This window comes from Idiotropiscis lumnitzeri, chromosome 9 (assembly GCF_059441095.1).
Source record: "Idiotropiscis lumnitzeri isolate Australia: NSW breed Sydney's pygmy pipehorse chromosome 9, RoL_Ilum_1.0, whole genome shotgun sequence".
Lineage (NCBI taxonomy): Eukaryota > Metazoa > Chordata > Actinopteri > Syngnathiformes > Syngnathidae > Idiotropiscis > Idiotropiscis lumnitzeri.
This window is the reverse complement of record NC_142399.1, coordinates 10,187,822-10,204,126: the sequence shown is the minus strand read 5'-3', so window position 1 is coordinate 10,204,126 and position 16,305 is coordinate 10,187,822. Positions and strand designations below refer to the sequence as shown.

Below are 16,305 nucleotides of genomic sequence, written 5' to 3'. Positions count from 1 at the left end.
TAATATTTTTAATCATAATTCATTTAAAAACCAACAAATATGAAGTAGATTTTGATTCAAAGACTGTTCTAATAGCTTTCTTCGATCCTTGAAGACGATCGAAACTAGGCGTGGGCAAACTACGGCCCGGGGGCCACACGCGGCCCGTTAAACGTTTTAATCCGGCCCGCCGAACTTGAAAAAAATGTATGTGGAGTGTCAGTGGAGATGTGGGGGGAAAAAAAAAATCCTTATTCATGCGCGACACTGTTGCGCACTTGAACTAGAGTGAGACGGTGGACGAGTGGTCAATGCTCCGGAGAGGCGGCCGCTTCGCAAGCAATCCGACAACGATGCTGCGGGGCAATTTCAAAAGCAGAGCCTTGATGCGATCCCTCAACGACGCACGTGCTTCACTAATGAGACGTTGCGATCTTCGGCTTTCTGCAGCATTCAAGTCATCAGAGCTTTTGTCTGTCCTCCGTTACTTGTCATCATTATTCGCTTTGTTCCCCGCCCGCCACTTTTCTCTCCTTCATGATCTCATTCCGCCAATGCTACATTTATCTGAATACCATGTGGTTAAAATACAACGAAAAGAAAACAAAAAGACACGATTGGTTGAAAATTCTGTAATGTCGCATGAAAATGAGCTAATGCTCACTCAGCCCTTTTGCTCCAGACGCAGTTTTGCTACCATGGCAACCTGGTGGAGGTGGAGCTACAGCATTGAGACGTGTCGCGCGGCTACATGTTCTCACACAGCCCAAAGTCTGAAGAGAAAAGGAAGTGTATTTTCACTTGCAGATGCAGCACTTCATCACAAATGGCCAATTTACACTTGTCAAGCGTGTGGATCCGCGCATGTGGCGCATGCAGCAGACAAACAAATACATCGGCTACCTCACATTGGAAACGTTTGAGGGCGTGTCGATGAACAGAGGCAACAGAAGTCAGCTAATGCTAATCTGTTCTTACACCGCTGCTCTGCTTTCTTTTTGGCGTTGACATGATGGCGTGTGATAGTTAGAAAATCGTCAAATCTTCGCCGTGCCTAGCTGCTAAGCCATGAGCAGAGAAATTAAGTGTGGTGGAAGGAAGCAATATCGAGCAGAGCAGACGCCTTCTTCCAAGCAACAATATATTCCTGTTTTTTTTTTCCATCGTCTTTTCTTTTCAAATCCTCGGGACGAGCAGTCAGGTGGAACTTATGCATATTCACGAGTTGTCGTAACACATTAATCGGATGAATTATGCCGTGCGGTTCACGGAGCCAAACCCTCGCGTCCAAGCTAATAACCGGTAGTGGCGCGCCGCTCCAAACGCTCTGACACCATCACAGGCGACCTTCGTGTCAGGCGCTGAACCCGGCAAAGGCGCCGGAGTTGCGGCGCGGCGCCCGAGGAAAACGGGCAGGAAGCGGGCGCCACAATTGGAACGTTGCTTCGCAATACCTTCAAGGTGCACTTTCTCAGTCTCATTAGAGCAATTTTATCACCATGGCAACATCCTGCAAGCTTTTGCCTGTTTTTGTAGCAGAACAAAGAACAGAGTGTACTTTATCAAAAATCATTGCATAAAAGACAATATCATATCACGTCGAGCATCACTTTCTGTCATCAGGCTATAACCAGCGCAGGCAATATTGACTCAATTCTATTTGGATGTTGCCTCAGTGAAGTCACGGGATGAAACTGCAATGTTATTTTTTCGCGCTGGAATGATAATTAATAACGTGACTTGAGATCTATATTGTGTGCATCTCTTATACGGGATGAAGCAGCTCTGATGAAGTTGTAATTATCATTCATACTGCATTTTGCATGTGTGAGGGCAAACAGCTGTCGCTAGCTCCTTTTTGTATTCTGTGACACAGTGTGTTATTACACTCTAAAAAAGGATTGGTTAAAAAAAACTACCAATCTATTTGGTTAAGCTTATTTTGGTTAGATTAACCAATAGATTGGGCGGTCAATGACCAATCCGGTTGTTTATAAGAATACCAAATACATTGGTTATCCAAACAACCAATGAATTTGGTTACAGAAAGGACACTTCACTAGCCCAACTGTTTTGCTACATAGTGTGAAGTGTGCGTCAGATATAGACCTACTGAACGAGTATATATAAATTTACAATTTATTTATGTTCATTTAAATTATATTATCTCTATGACTCAACAAGAAATATTGGTACCATTTATGCCCTTAATTTAGACATTAAGACTTTTGGATCGAGACGCTACAGGAGTGGGGATTAGAAAACTACGTGGAAAGATTCAAGGGTAAGTATGGAGACTGTTTTTAATGCTTGTACTTCAGCTTATATTCGCGGGGCTCTCCAAATGGCATGCGCTTCGAGATAAACATCAGACAAGTGTTTAATACTGTTTAATTTACGTATGTATAGCATTTGAAATTAATTACATCTGAGTCAGTCAAAACCCTTATTTCAAATGTCGCAAATGTTAACCAGTGTTTGAATCGCTTCACACAATAGTGTTTGCATAGGGAAAATGTTAGAAATGTGTTTGGCCACCATTGGAAGCTGGCGCTGTTTCGTCTTGTTGGCACAAAAGGAAGTGAAGAAGACGGAAGGCGGGAGCGGACGAAAGCTTCAAACTGAGTACAACGCGGCATGAATTTTGATAATCGGACTATATTTTTGGGGGGATTATTATTATTATTTTTTTTTGGGGAGGCGATTGGAATAAAAATTGCCTTTTTTTGATTTTGTGTGGTATTGCCAATTTAATTCATAGAATTAATATATAATTTCTGGTTGGAATACCTTCAAACCAGGGTAAAACGGCATTATTTGATTATTTCAAAATGTTCTCCTTGACCCTTTAATTTTGTCTTCTACTCAGGTCATCTTCTTCTCCAATTGGCAGACAAGTTTCTGTTAAACGTCAATGGGTTAAGTTTATTCTGATGTTTCGAATGCCATAAAAAAAAAAAAATGTTTCCCAAAAAAACTTAACTAAGATGAGAGAAGATCATGTATAGCATTTTTGACATGGAGGATTATTTCAAATGCTCACTCCATTTTTTTTTAAAACGAAAATTTGCCATTGCTATTCATCCTCGGAATGAGATGTTTTCCTGTATTTAGCATCTCTGATAGTTAAGGGCTTCCTCGCTTGCATACAGTGACGCCGTGTGTTAGCAATAGCAATTTACGCTATAACAGATTAGCGTTGTCTTTTCACACGCACTCTTCGATTTTCTGGCGCGGAGGGGTTTCCGATAAGATTCTAGCTCCATGTCACACGACTTGTTGTGCCGTAATCTCGGGATCTTGCCATGCCTGAAATTCATTTTGGTTCCTGCGATACACAAGTTCTATCGTGCAACAAGCGCATAGGGTTGCTGATTTTATGTTTCACATTCAAGGGTGCAATTCTTACACGACTTTCCCCTCAATAATACGGACATTAAATTTTCATACCGTTTTATCTCTCACCTATTCACATATTTTATGTGTTGCTACCTTTGTTCCCTGCAGCCTTTGCCCGATCTAGTCTTCAGTACCCTTATATTCACACTAAGCAGACAGCATGTGAGGCCACAGACCTTGTCTTTTCTCGCCCCTCAAACAACACCTCGGCAATCTCATTTCTTTCCCCCCATCAGAGGAATACTCTTCGACACATTGCAAACATCGCCTCACATCACCACTCGCTCATGCACTCCAACGCACACGTAAGAACTCCTCGGTTCGCTCGTCTTTCGAGTGTCAATGGAAATTAGGCTTGAAATGGCCGCAAATCGCACAGAGGCTGACTGGCGCAGTGCACCAGACTGGCGTCATCAAGCCACATGTGCCGCCTAGCGCTGAGTTCGCACGTGACCATCTCGTGAACATCGTAATCCATTTTGTGGCAGGCCTATCACATGAGGGGGGGAAAAAATTGCCGTGTGTTTGGTGTACTCGAGATGAGCAAGGAGAACATCACACACGTAATGATATCTCCACCTGTAATCGCAATACCATTACTAACCAGTGACCAAATTTTCAAATTTGATTTTAGTCCGGCCTACGAATCAGCCCTCGTGCGTGTGATGAACCAACTCGCAAATGACAAAAATTGCCTCAGAATACCTCAAAAGCGGCACTACCAACTGTTTGTGTATAAAGAGACGTGAGACACAAGTGTGCGTTCAAGCGTGCCTGTATTTCCTTATTCTGACATCACGTAACCCGAGCCTCCCGCCTCTTACAGGGGCATACCATTAAAATGAGTGGGGGGCAATACCACAATCCCGAAAACACCAACAGTGCATACTCACTTGCATTGGGCACGTTCGTGGAGAAGAAGAAGAAAGAAGAAGGAGACAAATAAGACCACAATGAATCGTAAATTATCTAGCGAACGTCTTTAAATAAAACTCTGCCGTTAGCACCTCTCCTGCAGCAGTGTCATGCGCGGACGCTTTTTTTTTTTTTGGAAGGGGCGGGAAGAGGCCGGAACGTGGTCGGTGGCCAACAATCTTTAGGAAGAAGGCCGGAAGGGTACAGAGATCGCAGCCAAAAGGCGGGGGGCTGACCGTCAAAAAAGGGTCTAGTGCCCAGCTCTGTAAACATATTCTCATTATCTGGACACCAACACCTTGAACAACAGTTTTCGGCATTCACATCCCAAAGCAAAGGCGATTACATCTCATTTGGGGGGAGAAAAATGTGCAACGCTATGCAACTTTGCACCAATGACTGCCAGACGAGTTGCCAGACGCATTAATCAAATCCAGCTCATCTGACAGAAAGGTTAAATGATCCTCTGCGTGTCACTCAGTACTCGCCATTAATCTTTCATCAAGAAATAAATAAAAAAATTGACCAGTAATCGCCGTGGCGCTTTTAATCAATGGGACTTCAAGGTGCTTCGCAGAAGCTGCTAGCCGCGACAATTCTTTGTGGGATGTTGAAATGCGGTTATAAGAATGGTAAGCGTACCAACTATGTGACAACGATGGGATCAGAAGTGGAGAAGAGAGAAATATGCTTCACTTTCACGGCAGACTGCAAAACGTGCCGTCGCACGGTCCGCGGAGAATTGCATCGTAAAACCGCCTTTGCACTTAATACTGACTGTCTGTGAGACGGCCTAATTGCAATGAGATCTCTCCCATCCAAACGCAATAAGGTGGAATGGCGTGTGATTAATTCAATTATTTGTTTATTTAATTCACGCACTGGCTTCCGGTCGGGTGCACCTGTAAAAATAACGCGGCCCATTACCGAGCTCATTGCTCTACTTCGGGGACGCCCACGTGACGCTGGCATGAGCCTGACCCCGAGTGGAGAGGAATAAGTCACACTTGGACTAATTGGTCAAGAATAGTTTGGTTTGCTTTGTGTCGGTAAATTACCGAAGTGGCGCATCTGGTGCGTGGGCAGGCGAAAGCAGCGAAATCCCGTGACTTGACATCAACGCGACAGAGTGTTTTGTGCCAACAGGATTAACGAGGAAGGCGAACGTGACAAGGTACGCTGTTTGGAAGCGATGATTCGTTACGGCAACTCTAAAAAGACCAGATTTGGTCGCAGTGAACAGAGTAACAATTGAGAGTCCGAAATTCAACTGAGAATTTTACGCTGGATATTTTACTCTCAGATTGTCAAATACAACCAGACCTTATTAAAAGTAGCAATATATGGTTTTCTGAATCGATAACGGGTTATGGAAAGAAAAATCGATTCAAATCAATCTAGCGATGTTTAAAACCCAGGTCTAGGTGTCAATGTTTTTACCTTTGTGAATAAATGGAGCAGGACTACTCCACCCTAAGTGTATGTATGGTCTTAAAATAACGCTTTTGCTCATTTAGTTTATATGTTTTGCTTTTATTTTGGAAGTTGGATTCATGTGTCGGTAAAGACGATCTGGACAGCCAATAGAAAGTCGTCTAGTCCCCGGGAGTCAAGTGACTTTTGAGAATCGGCACTCTTTTTTAAAATTTATTTTTATTTTTTCAATGCTTTAGTTAGCAAATTGGTCATACGACAGTAGTAATTACCACAGAAGACATGTTAAAAATTCTGAGGTCGATTTTGAACCGGAAGTCCCGCCTACATCGTTATTTGATTGACAGGCTAAAACGGGAGCCAGAGAAGACAATCGGACATGATTTTGAAGAGGCGAATAAAAAAAACCATCGACTCTCCATGTGGTAGCAACGGGGAAGGCTGTTGGGGTGAGCAGAAGTGACCGTGAGACGGAGACAGCCTTATTTTGATCTGTATCGGCGTCAAAGAGCGCGTAACTCACTTGATGCAGACGAGCTAAGCTATGCTATATGCTATAAACTATGCTAACGTCGCCAGGCCATTATACAGTATTTCTTTAGATGTTTAGAATGAGAAATAATACACAACGTTTTGATTTTTAGGATGTTTGAGGTATTCTGACTGAAATGCAGTGGAATCGAGGTCACCAGTAGTCATTTCCATTACCTGTAATTGTAAATTTGAATGTGAGATACTATTGCAGTCAGATGCATATGAGATGTCATTTTGTTGGCACGATTTTGATCGCCACTGTTTTGCTTGTTGAATAACAAATGAAAAGTGAGTCATACATGGTGTTTCAAAAGATAATTGTCAATGTTTTATTAAATGAAATTGCAACCTAAAATTGTGTAATATTGTATTATTATCAAAAATGGTTCTATGTCGATTTTTTTTTTTGCAGACAAATATAGCTTTTTCTAAAGAAATGAGACGAAAAACAAATGTCTTGGTCAAAATAAATAAATAATTATAATAAACAGGTCATGTCTTATGGAAGCATTAAAACTTCATTGAAGATTCCTGTGCATTGATGGCGAGCCTCCCAGCGTAAAGAACCAAGCACCATGGTCATTGAGGAAACTCGACGGTGTGGTAGGAGACTTTTTGGGGGGAATGTGGGAGGAAACCAGAGGACCCGGAGAGGACCCATGCAGGCATGGGAGAACATGCAAACTCCACACAGGATGGCCGCATCCCCGATTGGAATCCTGGATCTCTGCACTGCGAGGCAGACGTGCCAACCACTCGATCGCCGTGGCGCCCATTCATTAAATGTTAAATAAATTATTATTTTTTTAAATGTTGGATTGTTAAGCGAGCTTGTCATAGTGTTTGTTTGTATGAGCGAAAACATTTCACCTATGTCTATGAGCGTATTTCAATAGTGAGTGTGAGAGCGATTCCTGAATTATGTCCCGAACGGCGCCTCATACACTATCGACGGTATGTCCATCCATCGATTCATTGTCTTTATATCGTATCCTGTGCCGGGTCACAACCAATCTCGGGATCCAGTTATATGGCGACTGTGAAGATCACACTGAGTGACTTTCACGATCATGCTTAATGTTTTAATTCATTAATTTTTTTAAAGCGTTTGCCCTCATTTGGGTCGTAGGTGAGCTTGCGCCTACCTCAACAAATTTTGGGGCGAGAGGCGGGGCATATCTTGAACTGGTCACCTGCCAACTGCAAAAAAAACGTTTTTTAATTGGTGTCTGTGGCGAAGTGACTCGTGTTAATGCCTGGAGAGTTACAAGCACATTTTGTCCGCACTCCTTAAACTGTAGCTAATCTCCGCTTCCAATCACAAGCGGTCACCTTTGTCTTCATCCAATTACTGTTAAGCCATTAAGTGTTGCTTCTCTAGAAAATGCTCACTATCTCCAATCAAGCCCACCAATCAGAGGGTCTCTCCTCTCCTCTAGCCACGGCAACGCTACCTTGAGTACAATTCCCCACCATTGTTTTCATTATGCACGCAGCTATTCTTGGAAAATGTGAAGCACATGCTTAGAAAATGAGAGTCAGAGTACCCCCCCGCCCACCTGAAAAAGATCAGACAAAGTATTAGCTACACTAGCACAAACTCTGATTACCAAACGCCAACGATGAATCAATTTTGTATAGCACGCTTATAGACAATTTAGAGTCTTCCATGAACGGAATCTGCATTCTTTGGGATTGTTGAAGGAAGCCGGAGTACTCAATCAGAACTGACGCAAGCGCCTGTGAGGAAGACGTGCGATGCATGGCACCACCGTTAGGCTAAAATCAGAGAGCTTGAACATATTTTGCTTTTACGAGGAGAACGATGACACTGTCGGAGAGGTATGCATTGAGGGAAAGGTTCACCCGTTGCTGTGACCTTTCAGTGTGGAGCTCGCATGAGCTCGATGAGCCTGTGTGATTATCGGGCAATCAAGCTTATTACAGTCAACAAAAACTAACTACGTTAAAAACAATTTTTTTTCGTTAATAAACTACATCTTACGTTCACATAAATGTAACTAAAACGTAAGGCTTTCAGTGTTTATTTCATTTAATATTTATTTGAGTATTTATGTGTTTATTACACAATACATACTTTTTTTTATACACTTGACAGATACTATAGATTGGGAAAAATTAAACTCATGCTTAAATGAACAAAAATTAAACTAAGCCAAAGCCTTTTTGGTGAAAAAAAACAAATTTTAGAAAAATTTGTATTTAAAAACAAAAGACAAAACAAAATTAAAGCCAATTAAATAAATCTCAAAGGTATTCTAACCTTGATGTGAATCTAAATGTGAGTTGTGGCGTGCAGTGTCTGTGACTGGCCAAGAGGGTTCTAATTGTTAGCGATTTTTCAGGATAATTGTTTTGTTTATTCCAGTTAATTTTGATTCATTTTTAGACCAGGATTGTAAGTGTTTATTATTTCTTTCATCGAAAATGCTTCATTTTAATTCATTTTTAAATTAGTTTTTTTTTTGTCCATTTGTTTTTTTTAAATATGGAGTATTAGTCGAGTGCAAGATAAGAAAAGGTCATGAAGTATTGAAAAATAAAGTAAATTCTCAAACTACTGTTTAACCTTGTTTATTCTGTATGGGTGCACAGCAATACCAAAATAAAACTTTTAAAAAGAATGACAAAAGCACATGTATGATATTTGACACAGACATTTTGGCTGTAATTATTATTTTTTTTTTATAAATGCAAAAAGTACTTACAATTCTTTTTTTTTTTAAGCGTTTTTGTTCGTTAGTTATTTCATAAATGCTTGTTAACTATCGTAAATGTTTGTGAACTGTAATAACATTGTTGTAGGATGTACACACTACCGCTTGGCTTTTGCATTAAATACCACGCCCGTGTATCCAACACTGTATCCAGTGAGTGCGCATCTTTAAAATCGGTCTAATGTCTAACGTGACCAAGATAACCGTCGGTGGGGTTTCAATTACGTGACGCCACGTTACCCGAGGACATCAATCATCTCTCGACTCTCCTCCTCAACTCTGTCTGTCACAGCGGGCGCGGCCACCTCATCCATCACGCGTTGTCGAGTGTCAGTGTCCCGCTTTTTGAGAGGAAAAACAACACAACAACTTCCAACTCCGTTGTGGATGTGCAATCCATCTGAATTTCACACGCCACAACAGGCGTGCGCCCGCGTCTGCACGCTGCTTTCGGCCGGGCCGGGTCAGCGGGAGGCTCGGCCGCCTCTCATTCCCGCCGTTGATGCGCTCGTCTCGAGTCGCGCGGCGACTCTTAATATCCAATTTAGGAGCTTCTCTTCTTTTCTTAAATGACTTTGTGTTGTCCAATGAGTTTGCCTGCTCTCCCGAGCCTCAAAGAAACTTTTGCCTCGGAACACAAAAACCCATTAAAGGCAGCCACACTTGCCCAGTTTGACACATGACCTCTTTATAGGAGGTTATTTGATACATTATCTCCATATGCATCAGTGTCAGTGCGGTGAACTCAAGAGCAACTTTTTGCACTGGTGCGGCCGACTTTTTTTCTTTTCTTTGGTGCGTCTATCCATCCATCCATTATCCAAGTCGCTTCTCCTCACGAGGGCCGCAGGGGTGCTGGAGCCTATCCCAGCTGTCTTCGCGCCGTAGTAGGGTACCTGAACTCGTTGCCAGCCAATCACAGGGCACACAAAGACAAACAATCACTCGCTCTCACATTCATACCTAGGGGCAATTTCGAGCGACCAATAACCCTATCATGCATATATTTGGAATGTGGGAGGAATCCGGACTACCCGGAGAAAAGCCATGCAGGCACAGCGAGAACATGCAAACTACACAGGAAGGCTGGAGACGGAATCGAACCCACGACCTCTGCACTGTGAGGCGGACGTGCGAACCAGTCGTCCAGTCATCATCATCACAAATCAGTGCTCTCTAGATTCTCTTTGGAAAAAAAAAAAAAATCAACATTCTTTGCTCGTGGCCGGTGGCAGATTAACATATCCTCCAGTGGAGCTGGCCTTAAATGAAATGTGAGAGGCCTCCCCTTTGGGAGTACGGGGGCGTCTGGGATTTTGGCTTCGTCACTTGTGGCTCTCCAGATCATGCATTCGAAATGAATGTCATGATTGAGTTATGAGCAGGGAGCATGCAGACGCCAGAGACGTGTACAATTATTTATATCCCTGCAGGATCCAGCGATAAAACACGACTATGTTTAATTTGAACTAAGGTCCGCAAGCACAAGTAGAGAAGGTCATGGTTTTTTTTTCTTCCTCTCCCGAAAGGCTTTTAAAAATACATTCAATGGATTCTGATGATTTTTTTTTCATGACTCACTTTAATGTATAATTGGGATTAAACAGGAAACACAACCCTAAATTAGTTTTGACAGTGAAGATCAAACAAGATAATTTGTCCTTTCACATACACACACAATGGCAAATTAATATTTCTCCATTTTCATGCAAACATTTACGGAATTGGCATTTCCACCGCTGTGGGAGTGAACAAAACCAACTTGATTCCTGGCTAATCGAAACGGCTCTTCTCGTTCCCTTTAAACTCAGCGCAGGTGGGTCACCTGGTCATCAGATGATGATGACGATGTTACTAATAATAATAATGCCTTCAATGAATTGATTTCTACGATGATTCAGCCTCATGATGTCATATTTATGAGCGTGATGATGACATCCTCCACACATACGTACCCAAGGCTCGATTAAACTCACCAAAATGCCAGGATGGCCGAGTGGTCTAAGGCGCCGCGTTCAGGACCCAGTCTCCCCAGGAGGCCTGTGTTCGAATCTCGAATTTCCCCATTGTGGGACTAATAAAGGCATTATTATTATTATTATTACATGGCACCCCTCGCGCCGCGACTTAGACCTGGTTTGTCATGGTCTAAAGTCTTGTCTACTTTCTGCCACCAAATTGGCAGCAAACACCTCTGGTCGGCGAGATACGGTGCAATCTGACAACTTCCCAGACACAAACTCGACTTGCCCCAGCATTAAAATGAAGCTGCGCCGTTTTTTTATGTCGAGTGGACGTGCCCTGCTTCCGAAAATAGGCTTCCGGGAATCAGTCTGTCCATTTATATACACACAATGTAAACATCCGTCTCTCCATTCAAATACAAATAATGCAATTTGTCCGTCTATGCAGTTCCACGAGCATAACTATAAAACTCTAAACCAAGGATACGCAATTCTAAACACAAATACATATTTTCGTCATTGATTATTCCGACTCGCCGTCCGTCCTTAATACCTCCCCGCACAGCTGTGCTCAGGCAGTTCTGAGAAAACAAATTTGGGGCTAATGAAAACTAATCAGCTCCTCATCATATCTCCTCCCGTCCTGTTGAGAAGCAAATATCGCACGCGTTGTTTTTAAAATAAATTCACGCTCGGATCGTGTTTACATTGAAGCGCCCGAAGAGGTAAAATCCAAAACAAAAACACCATCGTTTAAGCGAACCTCTTCCCGTAAGTGGCCCTAATTGTATTTCAAAATGACTTCCCACACGAGCTCCGAAGGACAACAAGTGTGCATTGTCCTCATTTCAAGGTGAACATCAGCTTCATGGACAGTTTACTTTGAATAATAAAAAGGATAAAAGGATCAAGGAAAGAAGAACGATAACTTGTTTTATAGTCTTGAGAATTATGTCTGAGTGGTTAGCGAAGATCGCCTTTTGGAAAAGAGCCCAACAAAAGGCAAATTGTAAAAACTGGCAAAAGGCACACTGTTGATATGACATCGTATTAGTCGAAGGGAGCTGAGTGCAAAATTAGCTCATACATAATTTCTCCGAGACTGTAATAAAAGACTTAAAGGAATGCAGCAGCTCGACTATGAAGACGGCTTCAAATTAAAAATTATAGCCTGTCACTTATCAAACAGGCTCAGACTGCAAAAGCCTTTCCTGTGCTGCTTTGTGAGGCATACAAAACCAATAATATAAATTAAAAGCGGTAGACAGAAAGACTTTTCAGAGCGCTCAAGGCCTCTTTAGCCCATGTGGAGCAATATTTTACCCACAAGCTTGGGTGAACAGATTCAAAACCAACCGCAAAGGTAGTTATTAAAATGAAAAAAAAAAAAAAAAAAAAAACACGCACACACAAATGTTAGGTGAGGCCATTTGGACTACAGGTGCAGCGATACCAAATGCCTCATTAACCTTCACTAATCAATATTAACGATTTGTCACCTGAACTAAATGACATTCAACTGCAACAAGACGATCACTTTGCATCGCGAAGCGCCGTGAAATGCCGCATTCCGAAAAAGAATGGCGGCGAGCTTGAAAACTTGGGACGATTCGTGGATTGTTAAGTTTCAGGGCAATTGTGTGGAACTGATCAGTGAGGAATTGCATCATCAGGCAATTAAGGCAAAATTGTGGTTGCCAAGCCAATTCTGTCGTTTGTCTAAAAGTACGGAAAATGGCAGTGGAGCTTTTGTCACATGGTCTCAACCCTTTTTTTAGAAATGTAAAGAGAAAACAGTAAAGAACATTTAAAAATAATCGTTGTTTAGTACAGTTTACTATGTTGTCAAAAGCTGCTTTAAAAAAAAAAGACGTGTGCTAGATTAAGCTAGTGGCTAAAGCGCTAGGCATGCTACACTTCCCGTCGCTCCGCCTACTTAATTATCTTCAAGTGGGACGTCGGTTCGCCTCTGTCCTGTAGCAGAAAACTAAGAATACATAAAAGTTTTTACGAGCTGTCTGCGAGCCACCAAAAATGGATCACCAGTTTATCACTGATCTATGGGAACTGAACTACGGGTCATCAATTAGGGACTTCCCCTTTGGCAAAACTCCACCGGGCAGCAATATTCTGCTTGGAATGATGAAGGCTGAGAAGTGCGGTGCAGGAGTGGTCAGCAAGTGCGCTGAACAGCTAGGAGGTTGTGGCTTTGAATCGAGCCTCTGGCTTCCTCTGACATCCAAAAGCATGGCTCATTTAAGACTGGTGTCACTACGGACCGCAGGAGTTTGGATTGGACATGGTGATTTTCATGGGATGTTATAGAAATGTGAACACTGGCGGAGATTTATTCAAAACGAAATCATGCAAATTGATATGTACAGTATGTCGTTTCCTGACGATTGTGAGAATTCATTAACGTGATCAGTGTCTTGTAAAAATAACATGAAATGTATTTTTGAGCGATGAGGTTTCTGGTGTAAAAATGAAAATTTGCTACTCATTAATCATTCATCTATTGAGGTTTGAGCACTGATTGCAATGGCATGTTTCAGGACTTTCGGATATGATGTTTCAGCATGATAAATGGACGCCAATCTGCGTGTGTGTGTGTGTGTGTGTGTGTTATTCCGGACAGCCAGCTTCCTACTGGGAACTGAAATGCTAATTCTCTGGCAGGTCAACTGGGAGCAACCCTTTTATTCGCTTCCATCCATTTGCTTTTTAGAATAATTGGAAACATACAGAGGGAGTTTAAAAAAAAACAAAAAAAAACGCTAAAAGCCCAGTTGACTGTTGCGCTGTTATGTCCACTTTAGAGGAGCTATTTGCCTTGATGTCAGTTCAGAACATGCTGACATCACGAGATAAAAAAAGAACGGCTGTTGCGCAATATCAAGCACAGGTCTCGCTGTGCAAGCAGCAAAGAAATGACCAAAACCCGCAGCTGTGTTCGGACTCACCTCGTTGGCATAGACCCAGTGACTGTCCTTGGACGCCAGGTTGGTCTCCACAGCCTGCAGAAGAGATGAGGAGACGGGTTAAGAGAGGGGAGCTTTTAACATCCCTGTGAGCGATCGGCGGAGGTCTTTCAATGTCAGTCAAGCCTCAGGAAGCCTCGTAGCTTCGTTTGTAATTCAAGACCACCTGGAATATAGAGAGGGGCTGACGGGCCATAAGGCCACAGCGATTAGCATTAAAATCGCTCGCTTTTTTTTTTGCCAGGGGAAACTTTAAGGTACCTCGCGACAAAGCAGTTCAGCAGGCAGCAAATGATTAACTCGGGCTTGTTTGCTTCTTCTTTGGCTTTTTGTGACACATGGGCCAAAAGATCAATCCACTTTTCTCTGCTGGGTACTTGTTTTTTCTTTGAATGATGGCATTAAAACGCGATATTGTGCAAGCCTCATTTCAAAGCGGTTACAGTGTAATCCGCCAAATCGGAATGCTTTCTTATCTATTACTCTGCTACATGATCGTCTAAATTCTCTTGAGAAGCGGCTTAACGCGGGCATCGGGGGCTCGCACATTAATCACCTGGCTGGATCAATGAGTGTCGTGTATTGAAGCTCGAGCACAGATTCCGCTGACATCTTTCAGTACGTAAGGATGTGATGTTTCAGCATGATAAATGAACGCCAATGTACGTGTGTGTGTGTGTGTGTGTGTGTGTGTTTGTTTTACTTGAAAGCAAGCACGTAAAAGTCTACTAAACTGAAAACTAAACCAAAACGAAAGTGTGGTCATTGTCTTGGGCAATAAAGTGCAGAGGATTGATGTTAGGAAACGGTAGTAGTCACAAAACAAATGCAGAGAGAAGGGTTGCATTTTCCACGCAGACCAAGCGAAGGTCATCCATGTTTTCATCCCCAGTAGACTTGATTATCGTAATGGTCTTCTGACTGGACCCCATCAAAAAGCCGCATTTCAGGTTTTTAACAGAACAAAGAGACCACCACATACTAGTCCCGTCCTAAAGCCTTCTAAAGATCTAAAGTCAGCCGTAGAATAGACCTGAAAGTTCTGCTACTAGTCTATAAATCATAAGCTTGTTTTCATTCAATTTTAAAGGATTATAAACCCAGGAGGGCACTTAGGTCAGCAGTCTCAGGTAAATTAATGGACAACCAGAGGTCAACGCAAACAAGGTGAAGCAGCATTTCACTGTTATGCTGCACGTTAACGTTATGAACGTTTTTTTTTTTTTTGCTGTTGTAATTTTCAGTAAGGTACATTTTATGTCCTTTCTTTGCTTTTAAATGTCTTCAACAATTTTTCATTTTATTTTAATTGTGAAGCACATCGAGTGCTTGCCAACCCAACAAATGCCGTGGCGTAGAAAATGCTGAGTGCTTTGGATTTGTGAAATCAGGTTATTTTGGCTTTCCTCTTGTCAAAGGATAAGAGGATGCGTGGCTTAGAAAGTTTGAGGAAAATATGAAGAATGTGTCTAAAGGCAGAGGGAAAAGAGCCCAAAAACAACCAACCCCACCTCCGAAACACTAATCTGAAAAAGCAATCCCACGGAAGCAACAACAGTTTATGCCCATCAACACCACGTAATGCTCGTCGATAACAGCCGGCGTGAGTCAAAGCACCGCGAGCCACTAATCTTATCTCCAAACCTCAGAACAGTCACGCTTAGATTTTAATGCCCCTCTCATTTCCAGATTTCATCAAGCCGAACGACGTCCATCGGAGTCCAAAAGCAATATTTACCTCCACGCTTCAGACGCCACATCTCGGGGCCTAATTGCGCACAACTGCTTTGAAATTCTAATGGGGTGCAGCCAAAACATCGAGCGAGACGTGTTGCCCATACACTTGAGTAACATATTTACCACTTTCATACAAATTTGAGACATCTTCCGAGATGAAGTTCCGATGTATAGGGAGCCGCTGCAAGGAAGAGGCACAACCTTCAAGCACGGCATAACACGGCTGAAGGTCATCGAAATGCGTGTCATTGAGAGCGACTGTGCGTGCGTGAACAAAGAGAGAAGGAGGAAGAGCGTAGGCTGCAAGACTTTGAAGTAAAAAAAAAAGCCGTAGGGACACTTTAGTCGACGTAGTAGTAGTAGATTAGAAGAAACAAAACGCAGACAGATGAGTGGGCGCATTCTTCTAAACAAACCCACTTGCAAAGAAACATTCCGAATGCTTAGCTGGATAAATATATTTTTTTTCAGCAATAAAACAGACACAGCAGATTCTCGCTGAGGCCACGAAAAAAAGAAAAATCAAAATACCGCACACACTTGTGTGACGACTACCTTAACCAAAATCGATAGTTGTTGCCCTGACCTATTGAACAAGAATCCAAGCGGTGTTTAAGGAGATTA

At 42.4% G+C, this 16,305-nt stretch overlaps 1 protein-coding gene across 2 annotated transcripts in view; it reads right to left on the bottom strand.

Moving 5' to 3' along the window:
* The window catches only part of grid1a (glutamate receptor, ionotropic, delta 1a), a 248,434-nt gene that overhangs the window by 39,428 nt on the left and 192,701 nt on the right, over positions 1 to 16,305 (bottom strand). For both annotated transcript variants that reach the window (XM_088305175.1, XM_088305176.1), the window contains exon 5: positions 13,927 to 13,980. In XM_088305175.1, the coding sequence (XP_088161301.1) occupies positions 13,927 to 13,980 (54 nt within the window). The remainder of the gene's footprint in view (positions 1 to 13,926; positions 13,981 to 16,305) is intronic.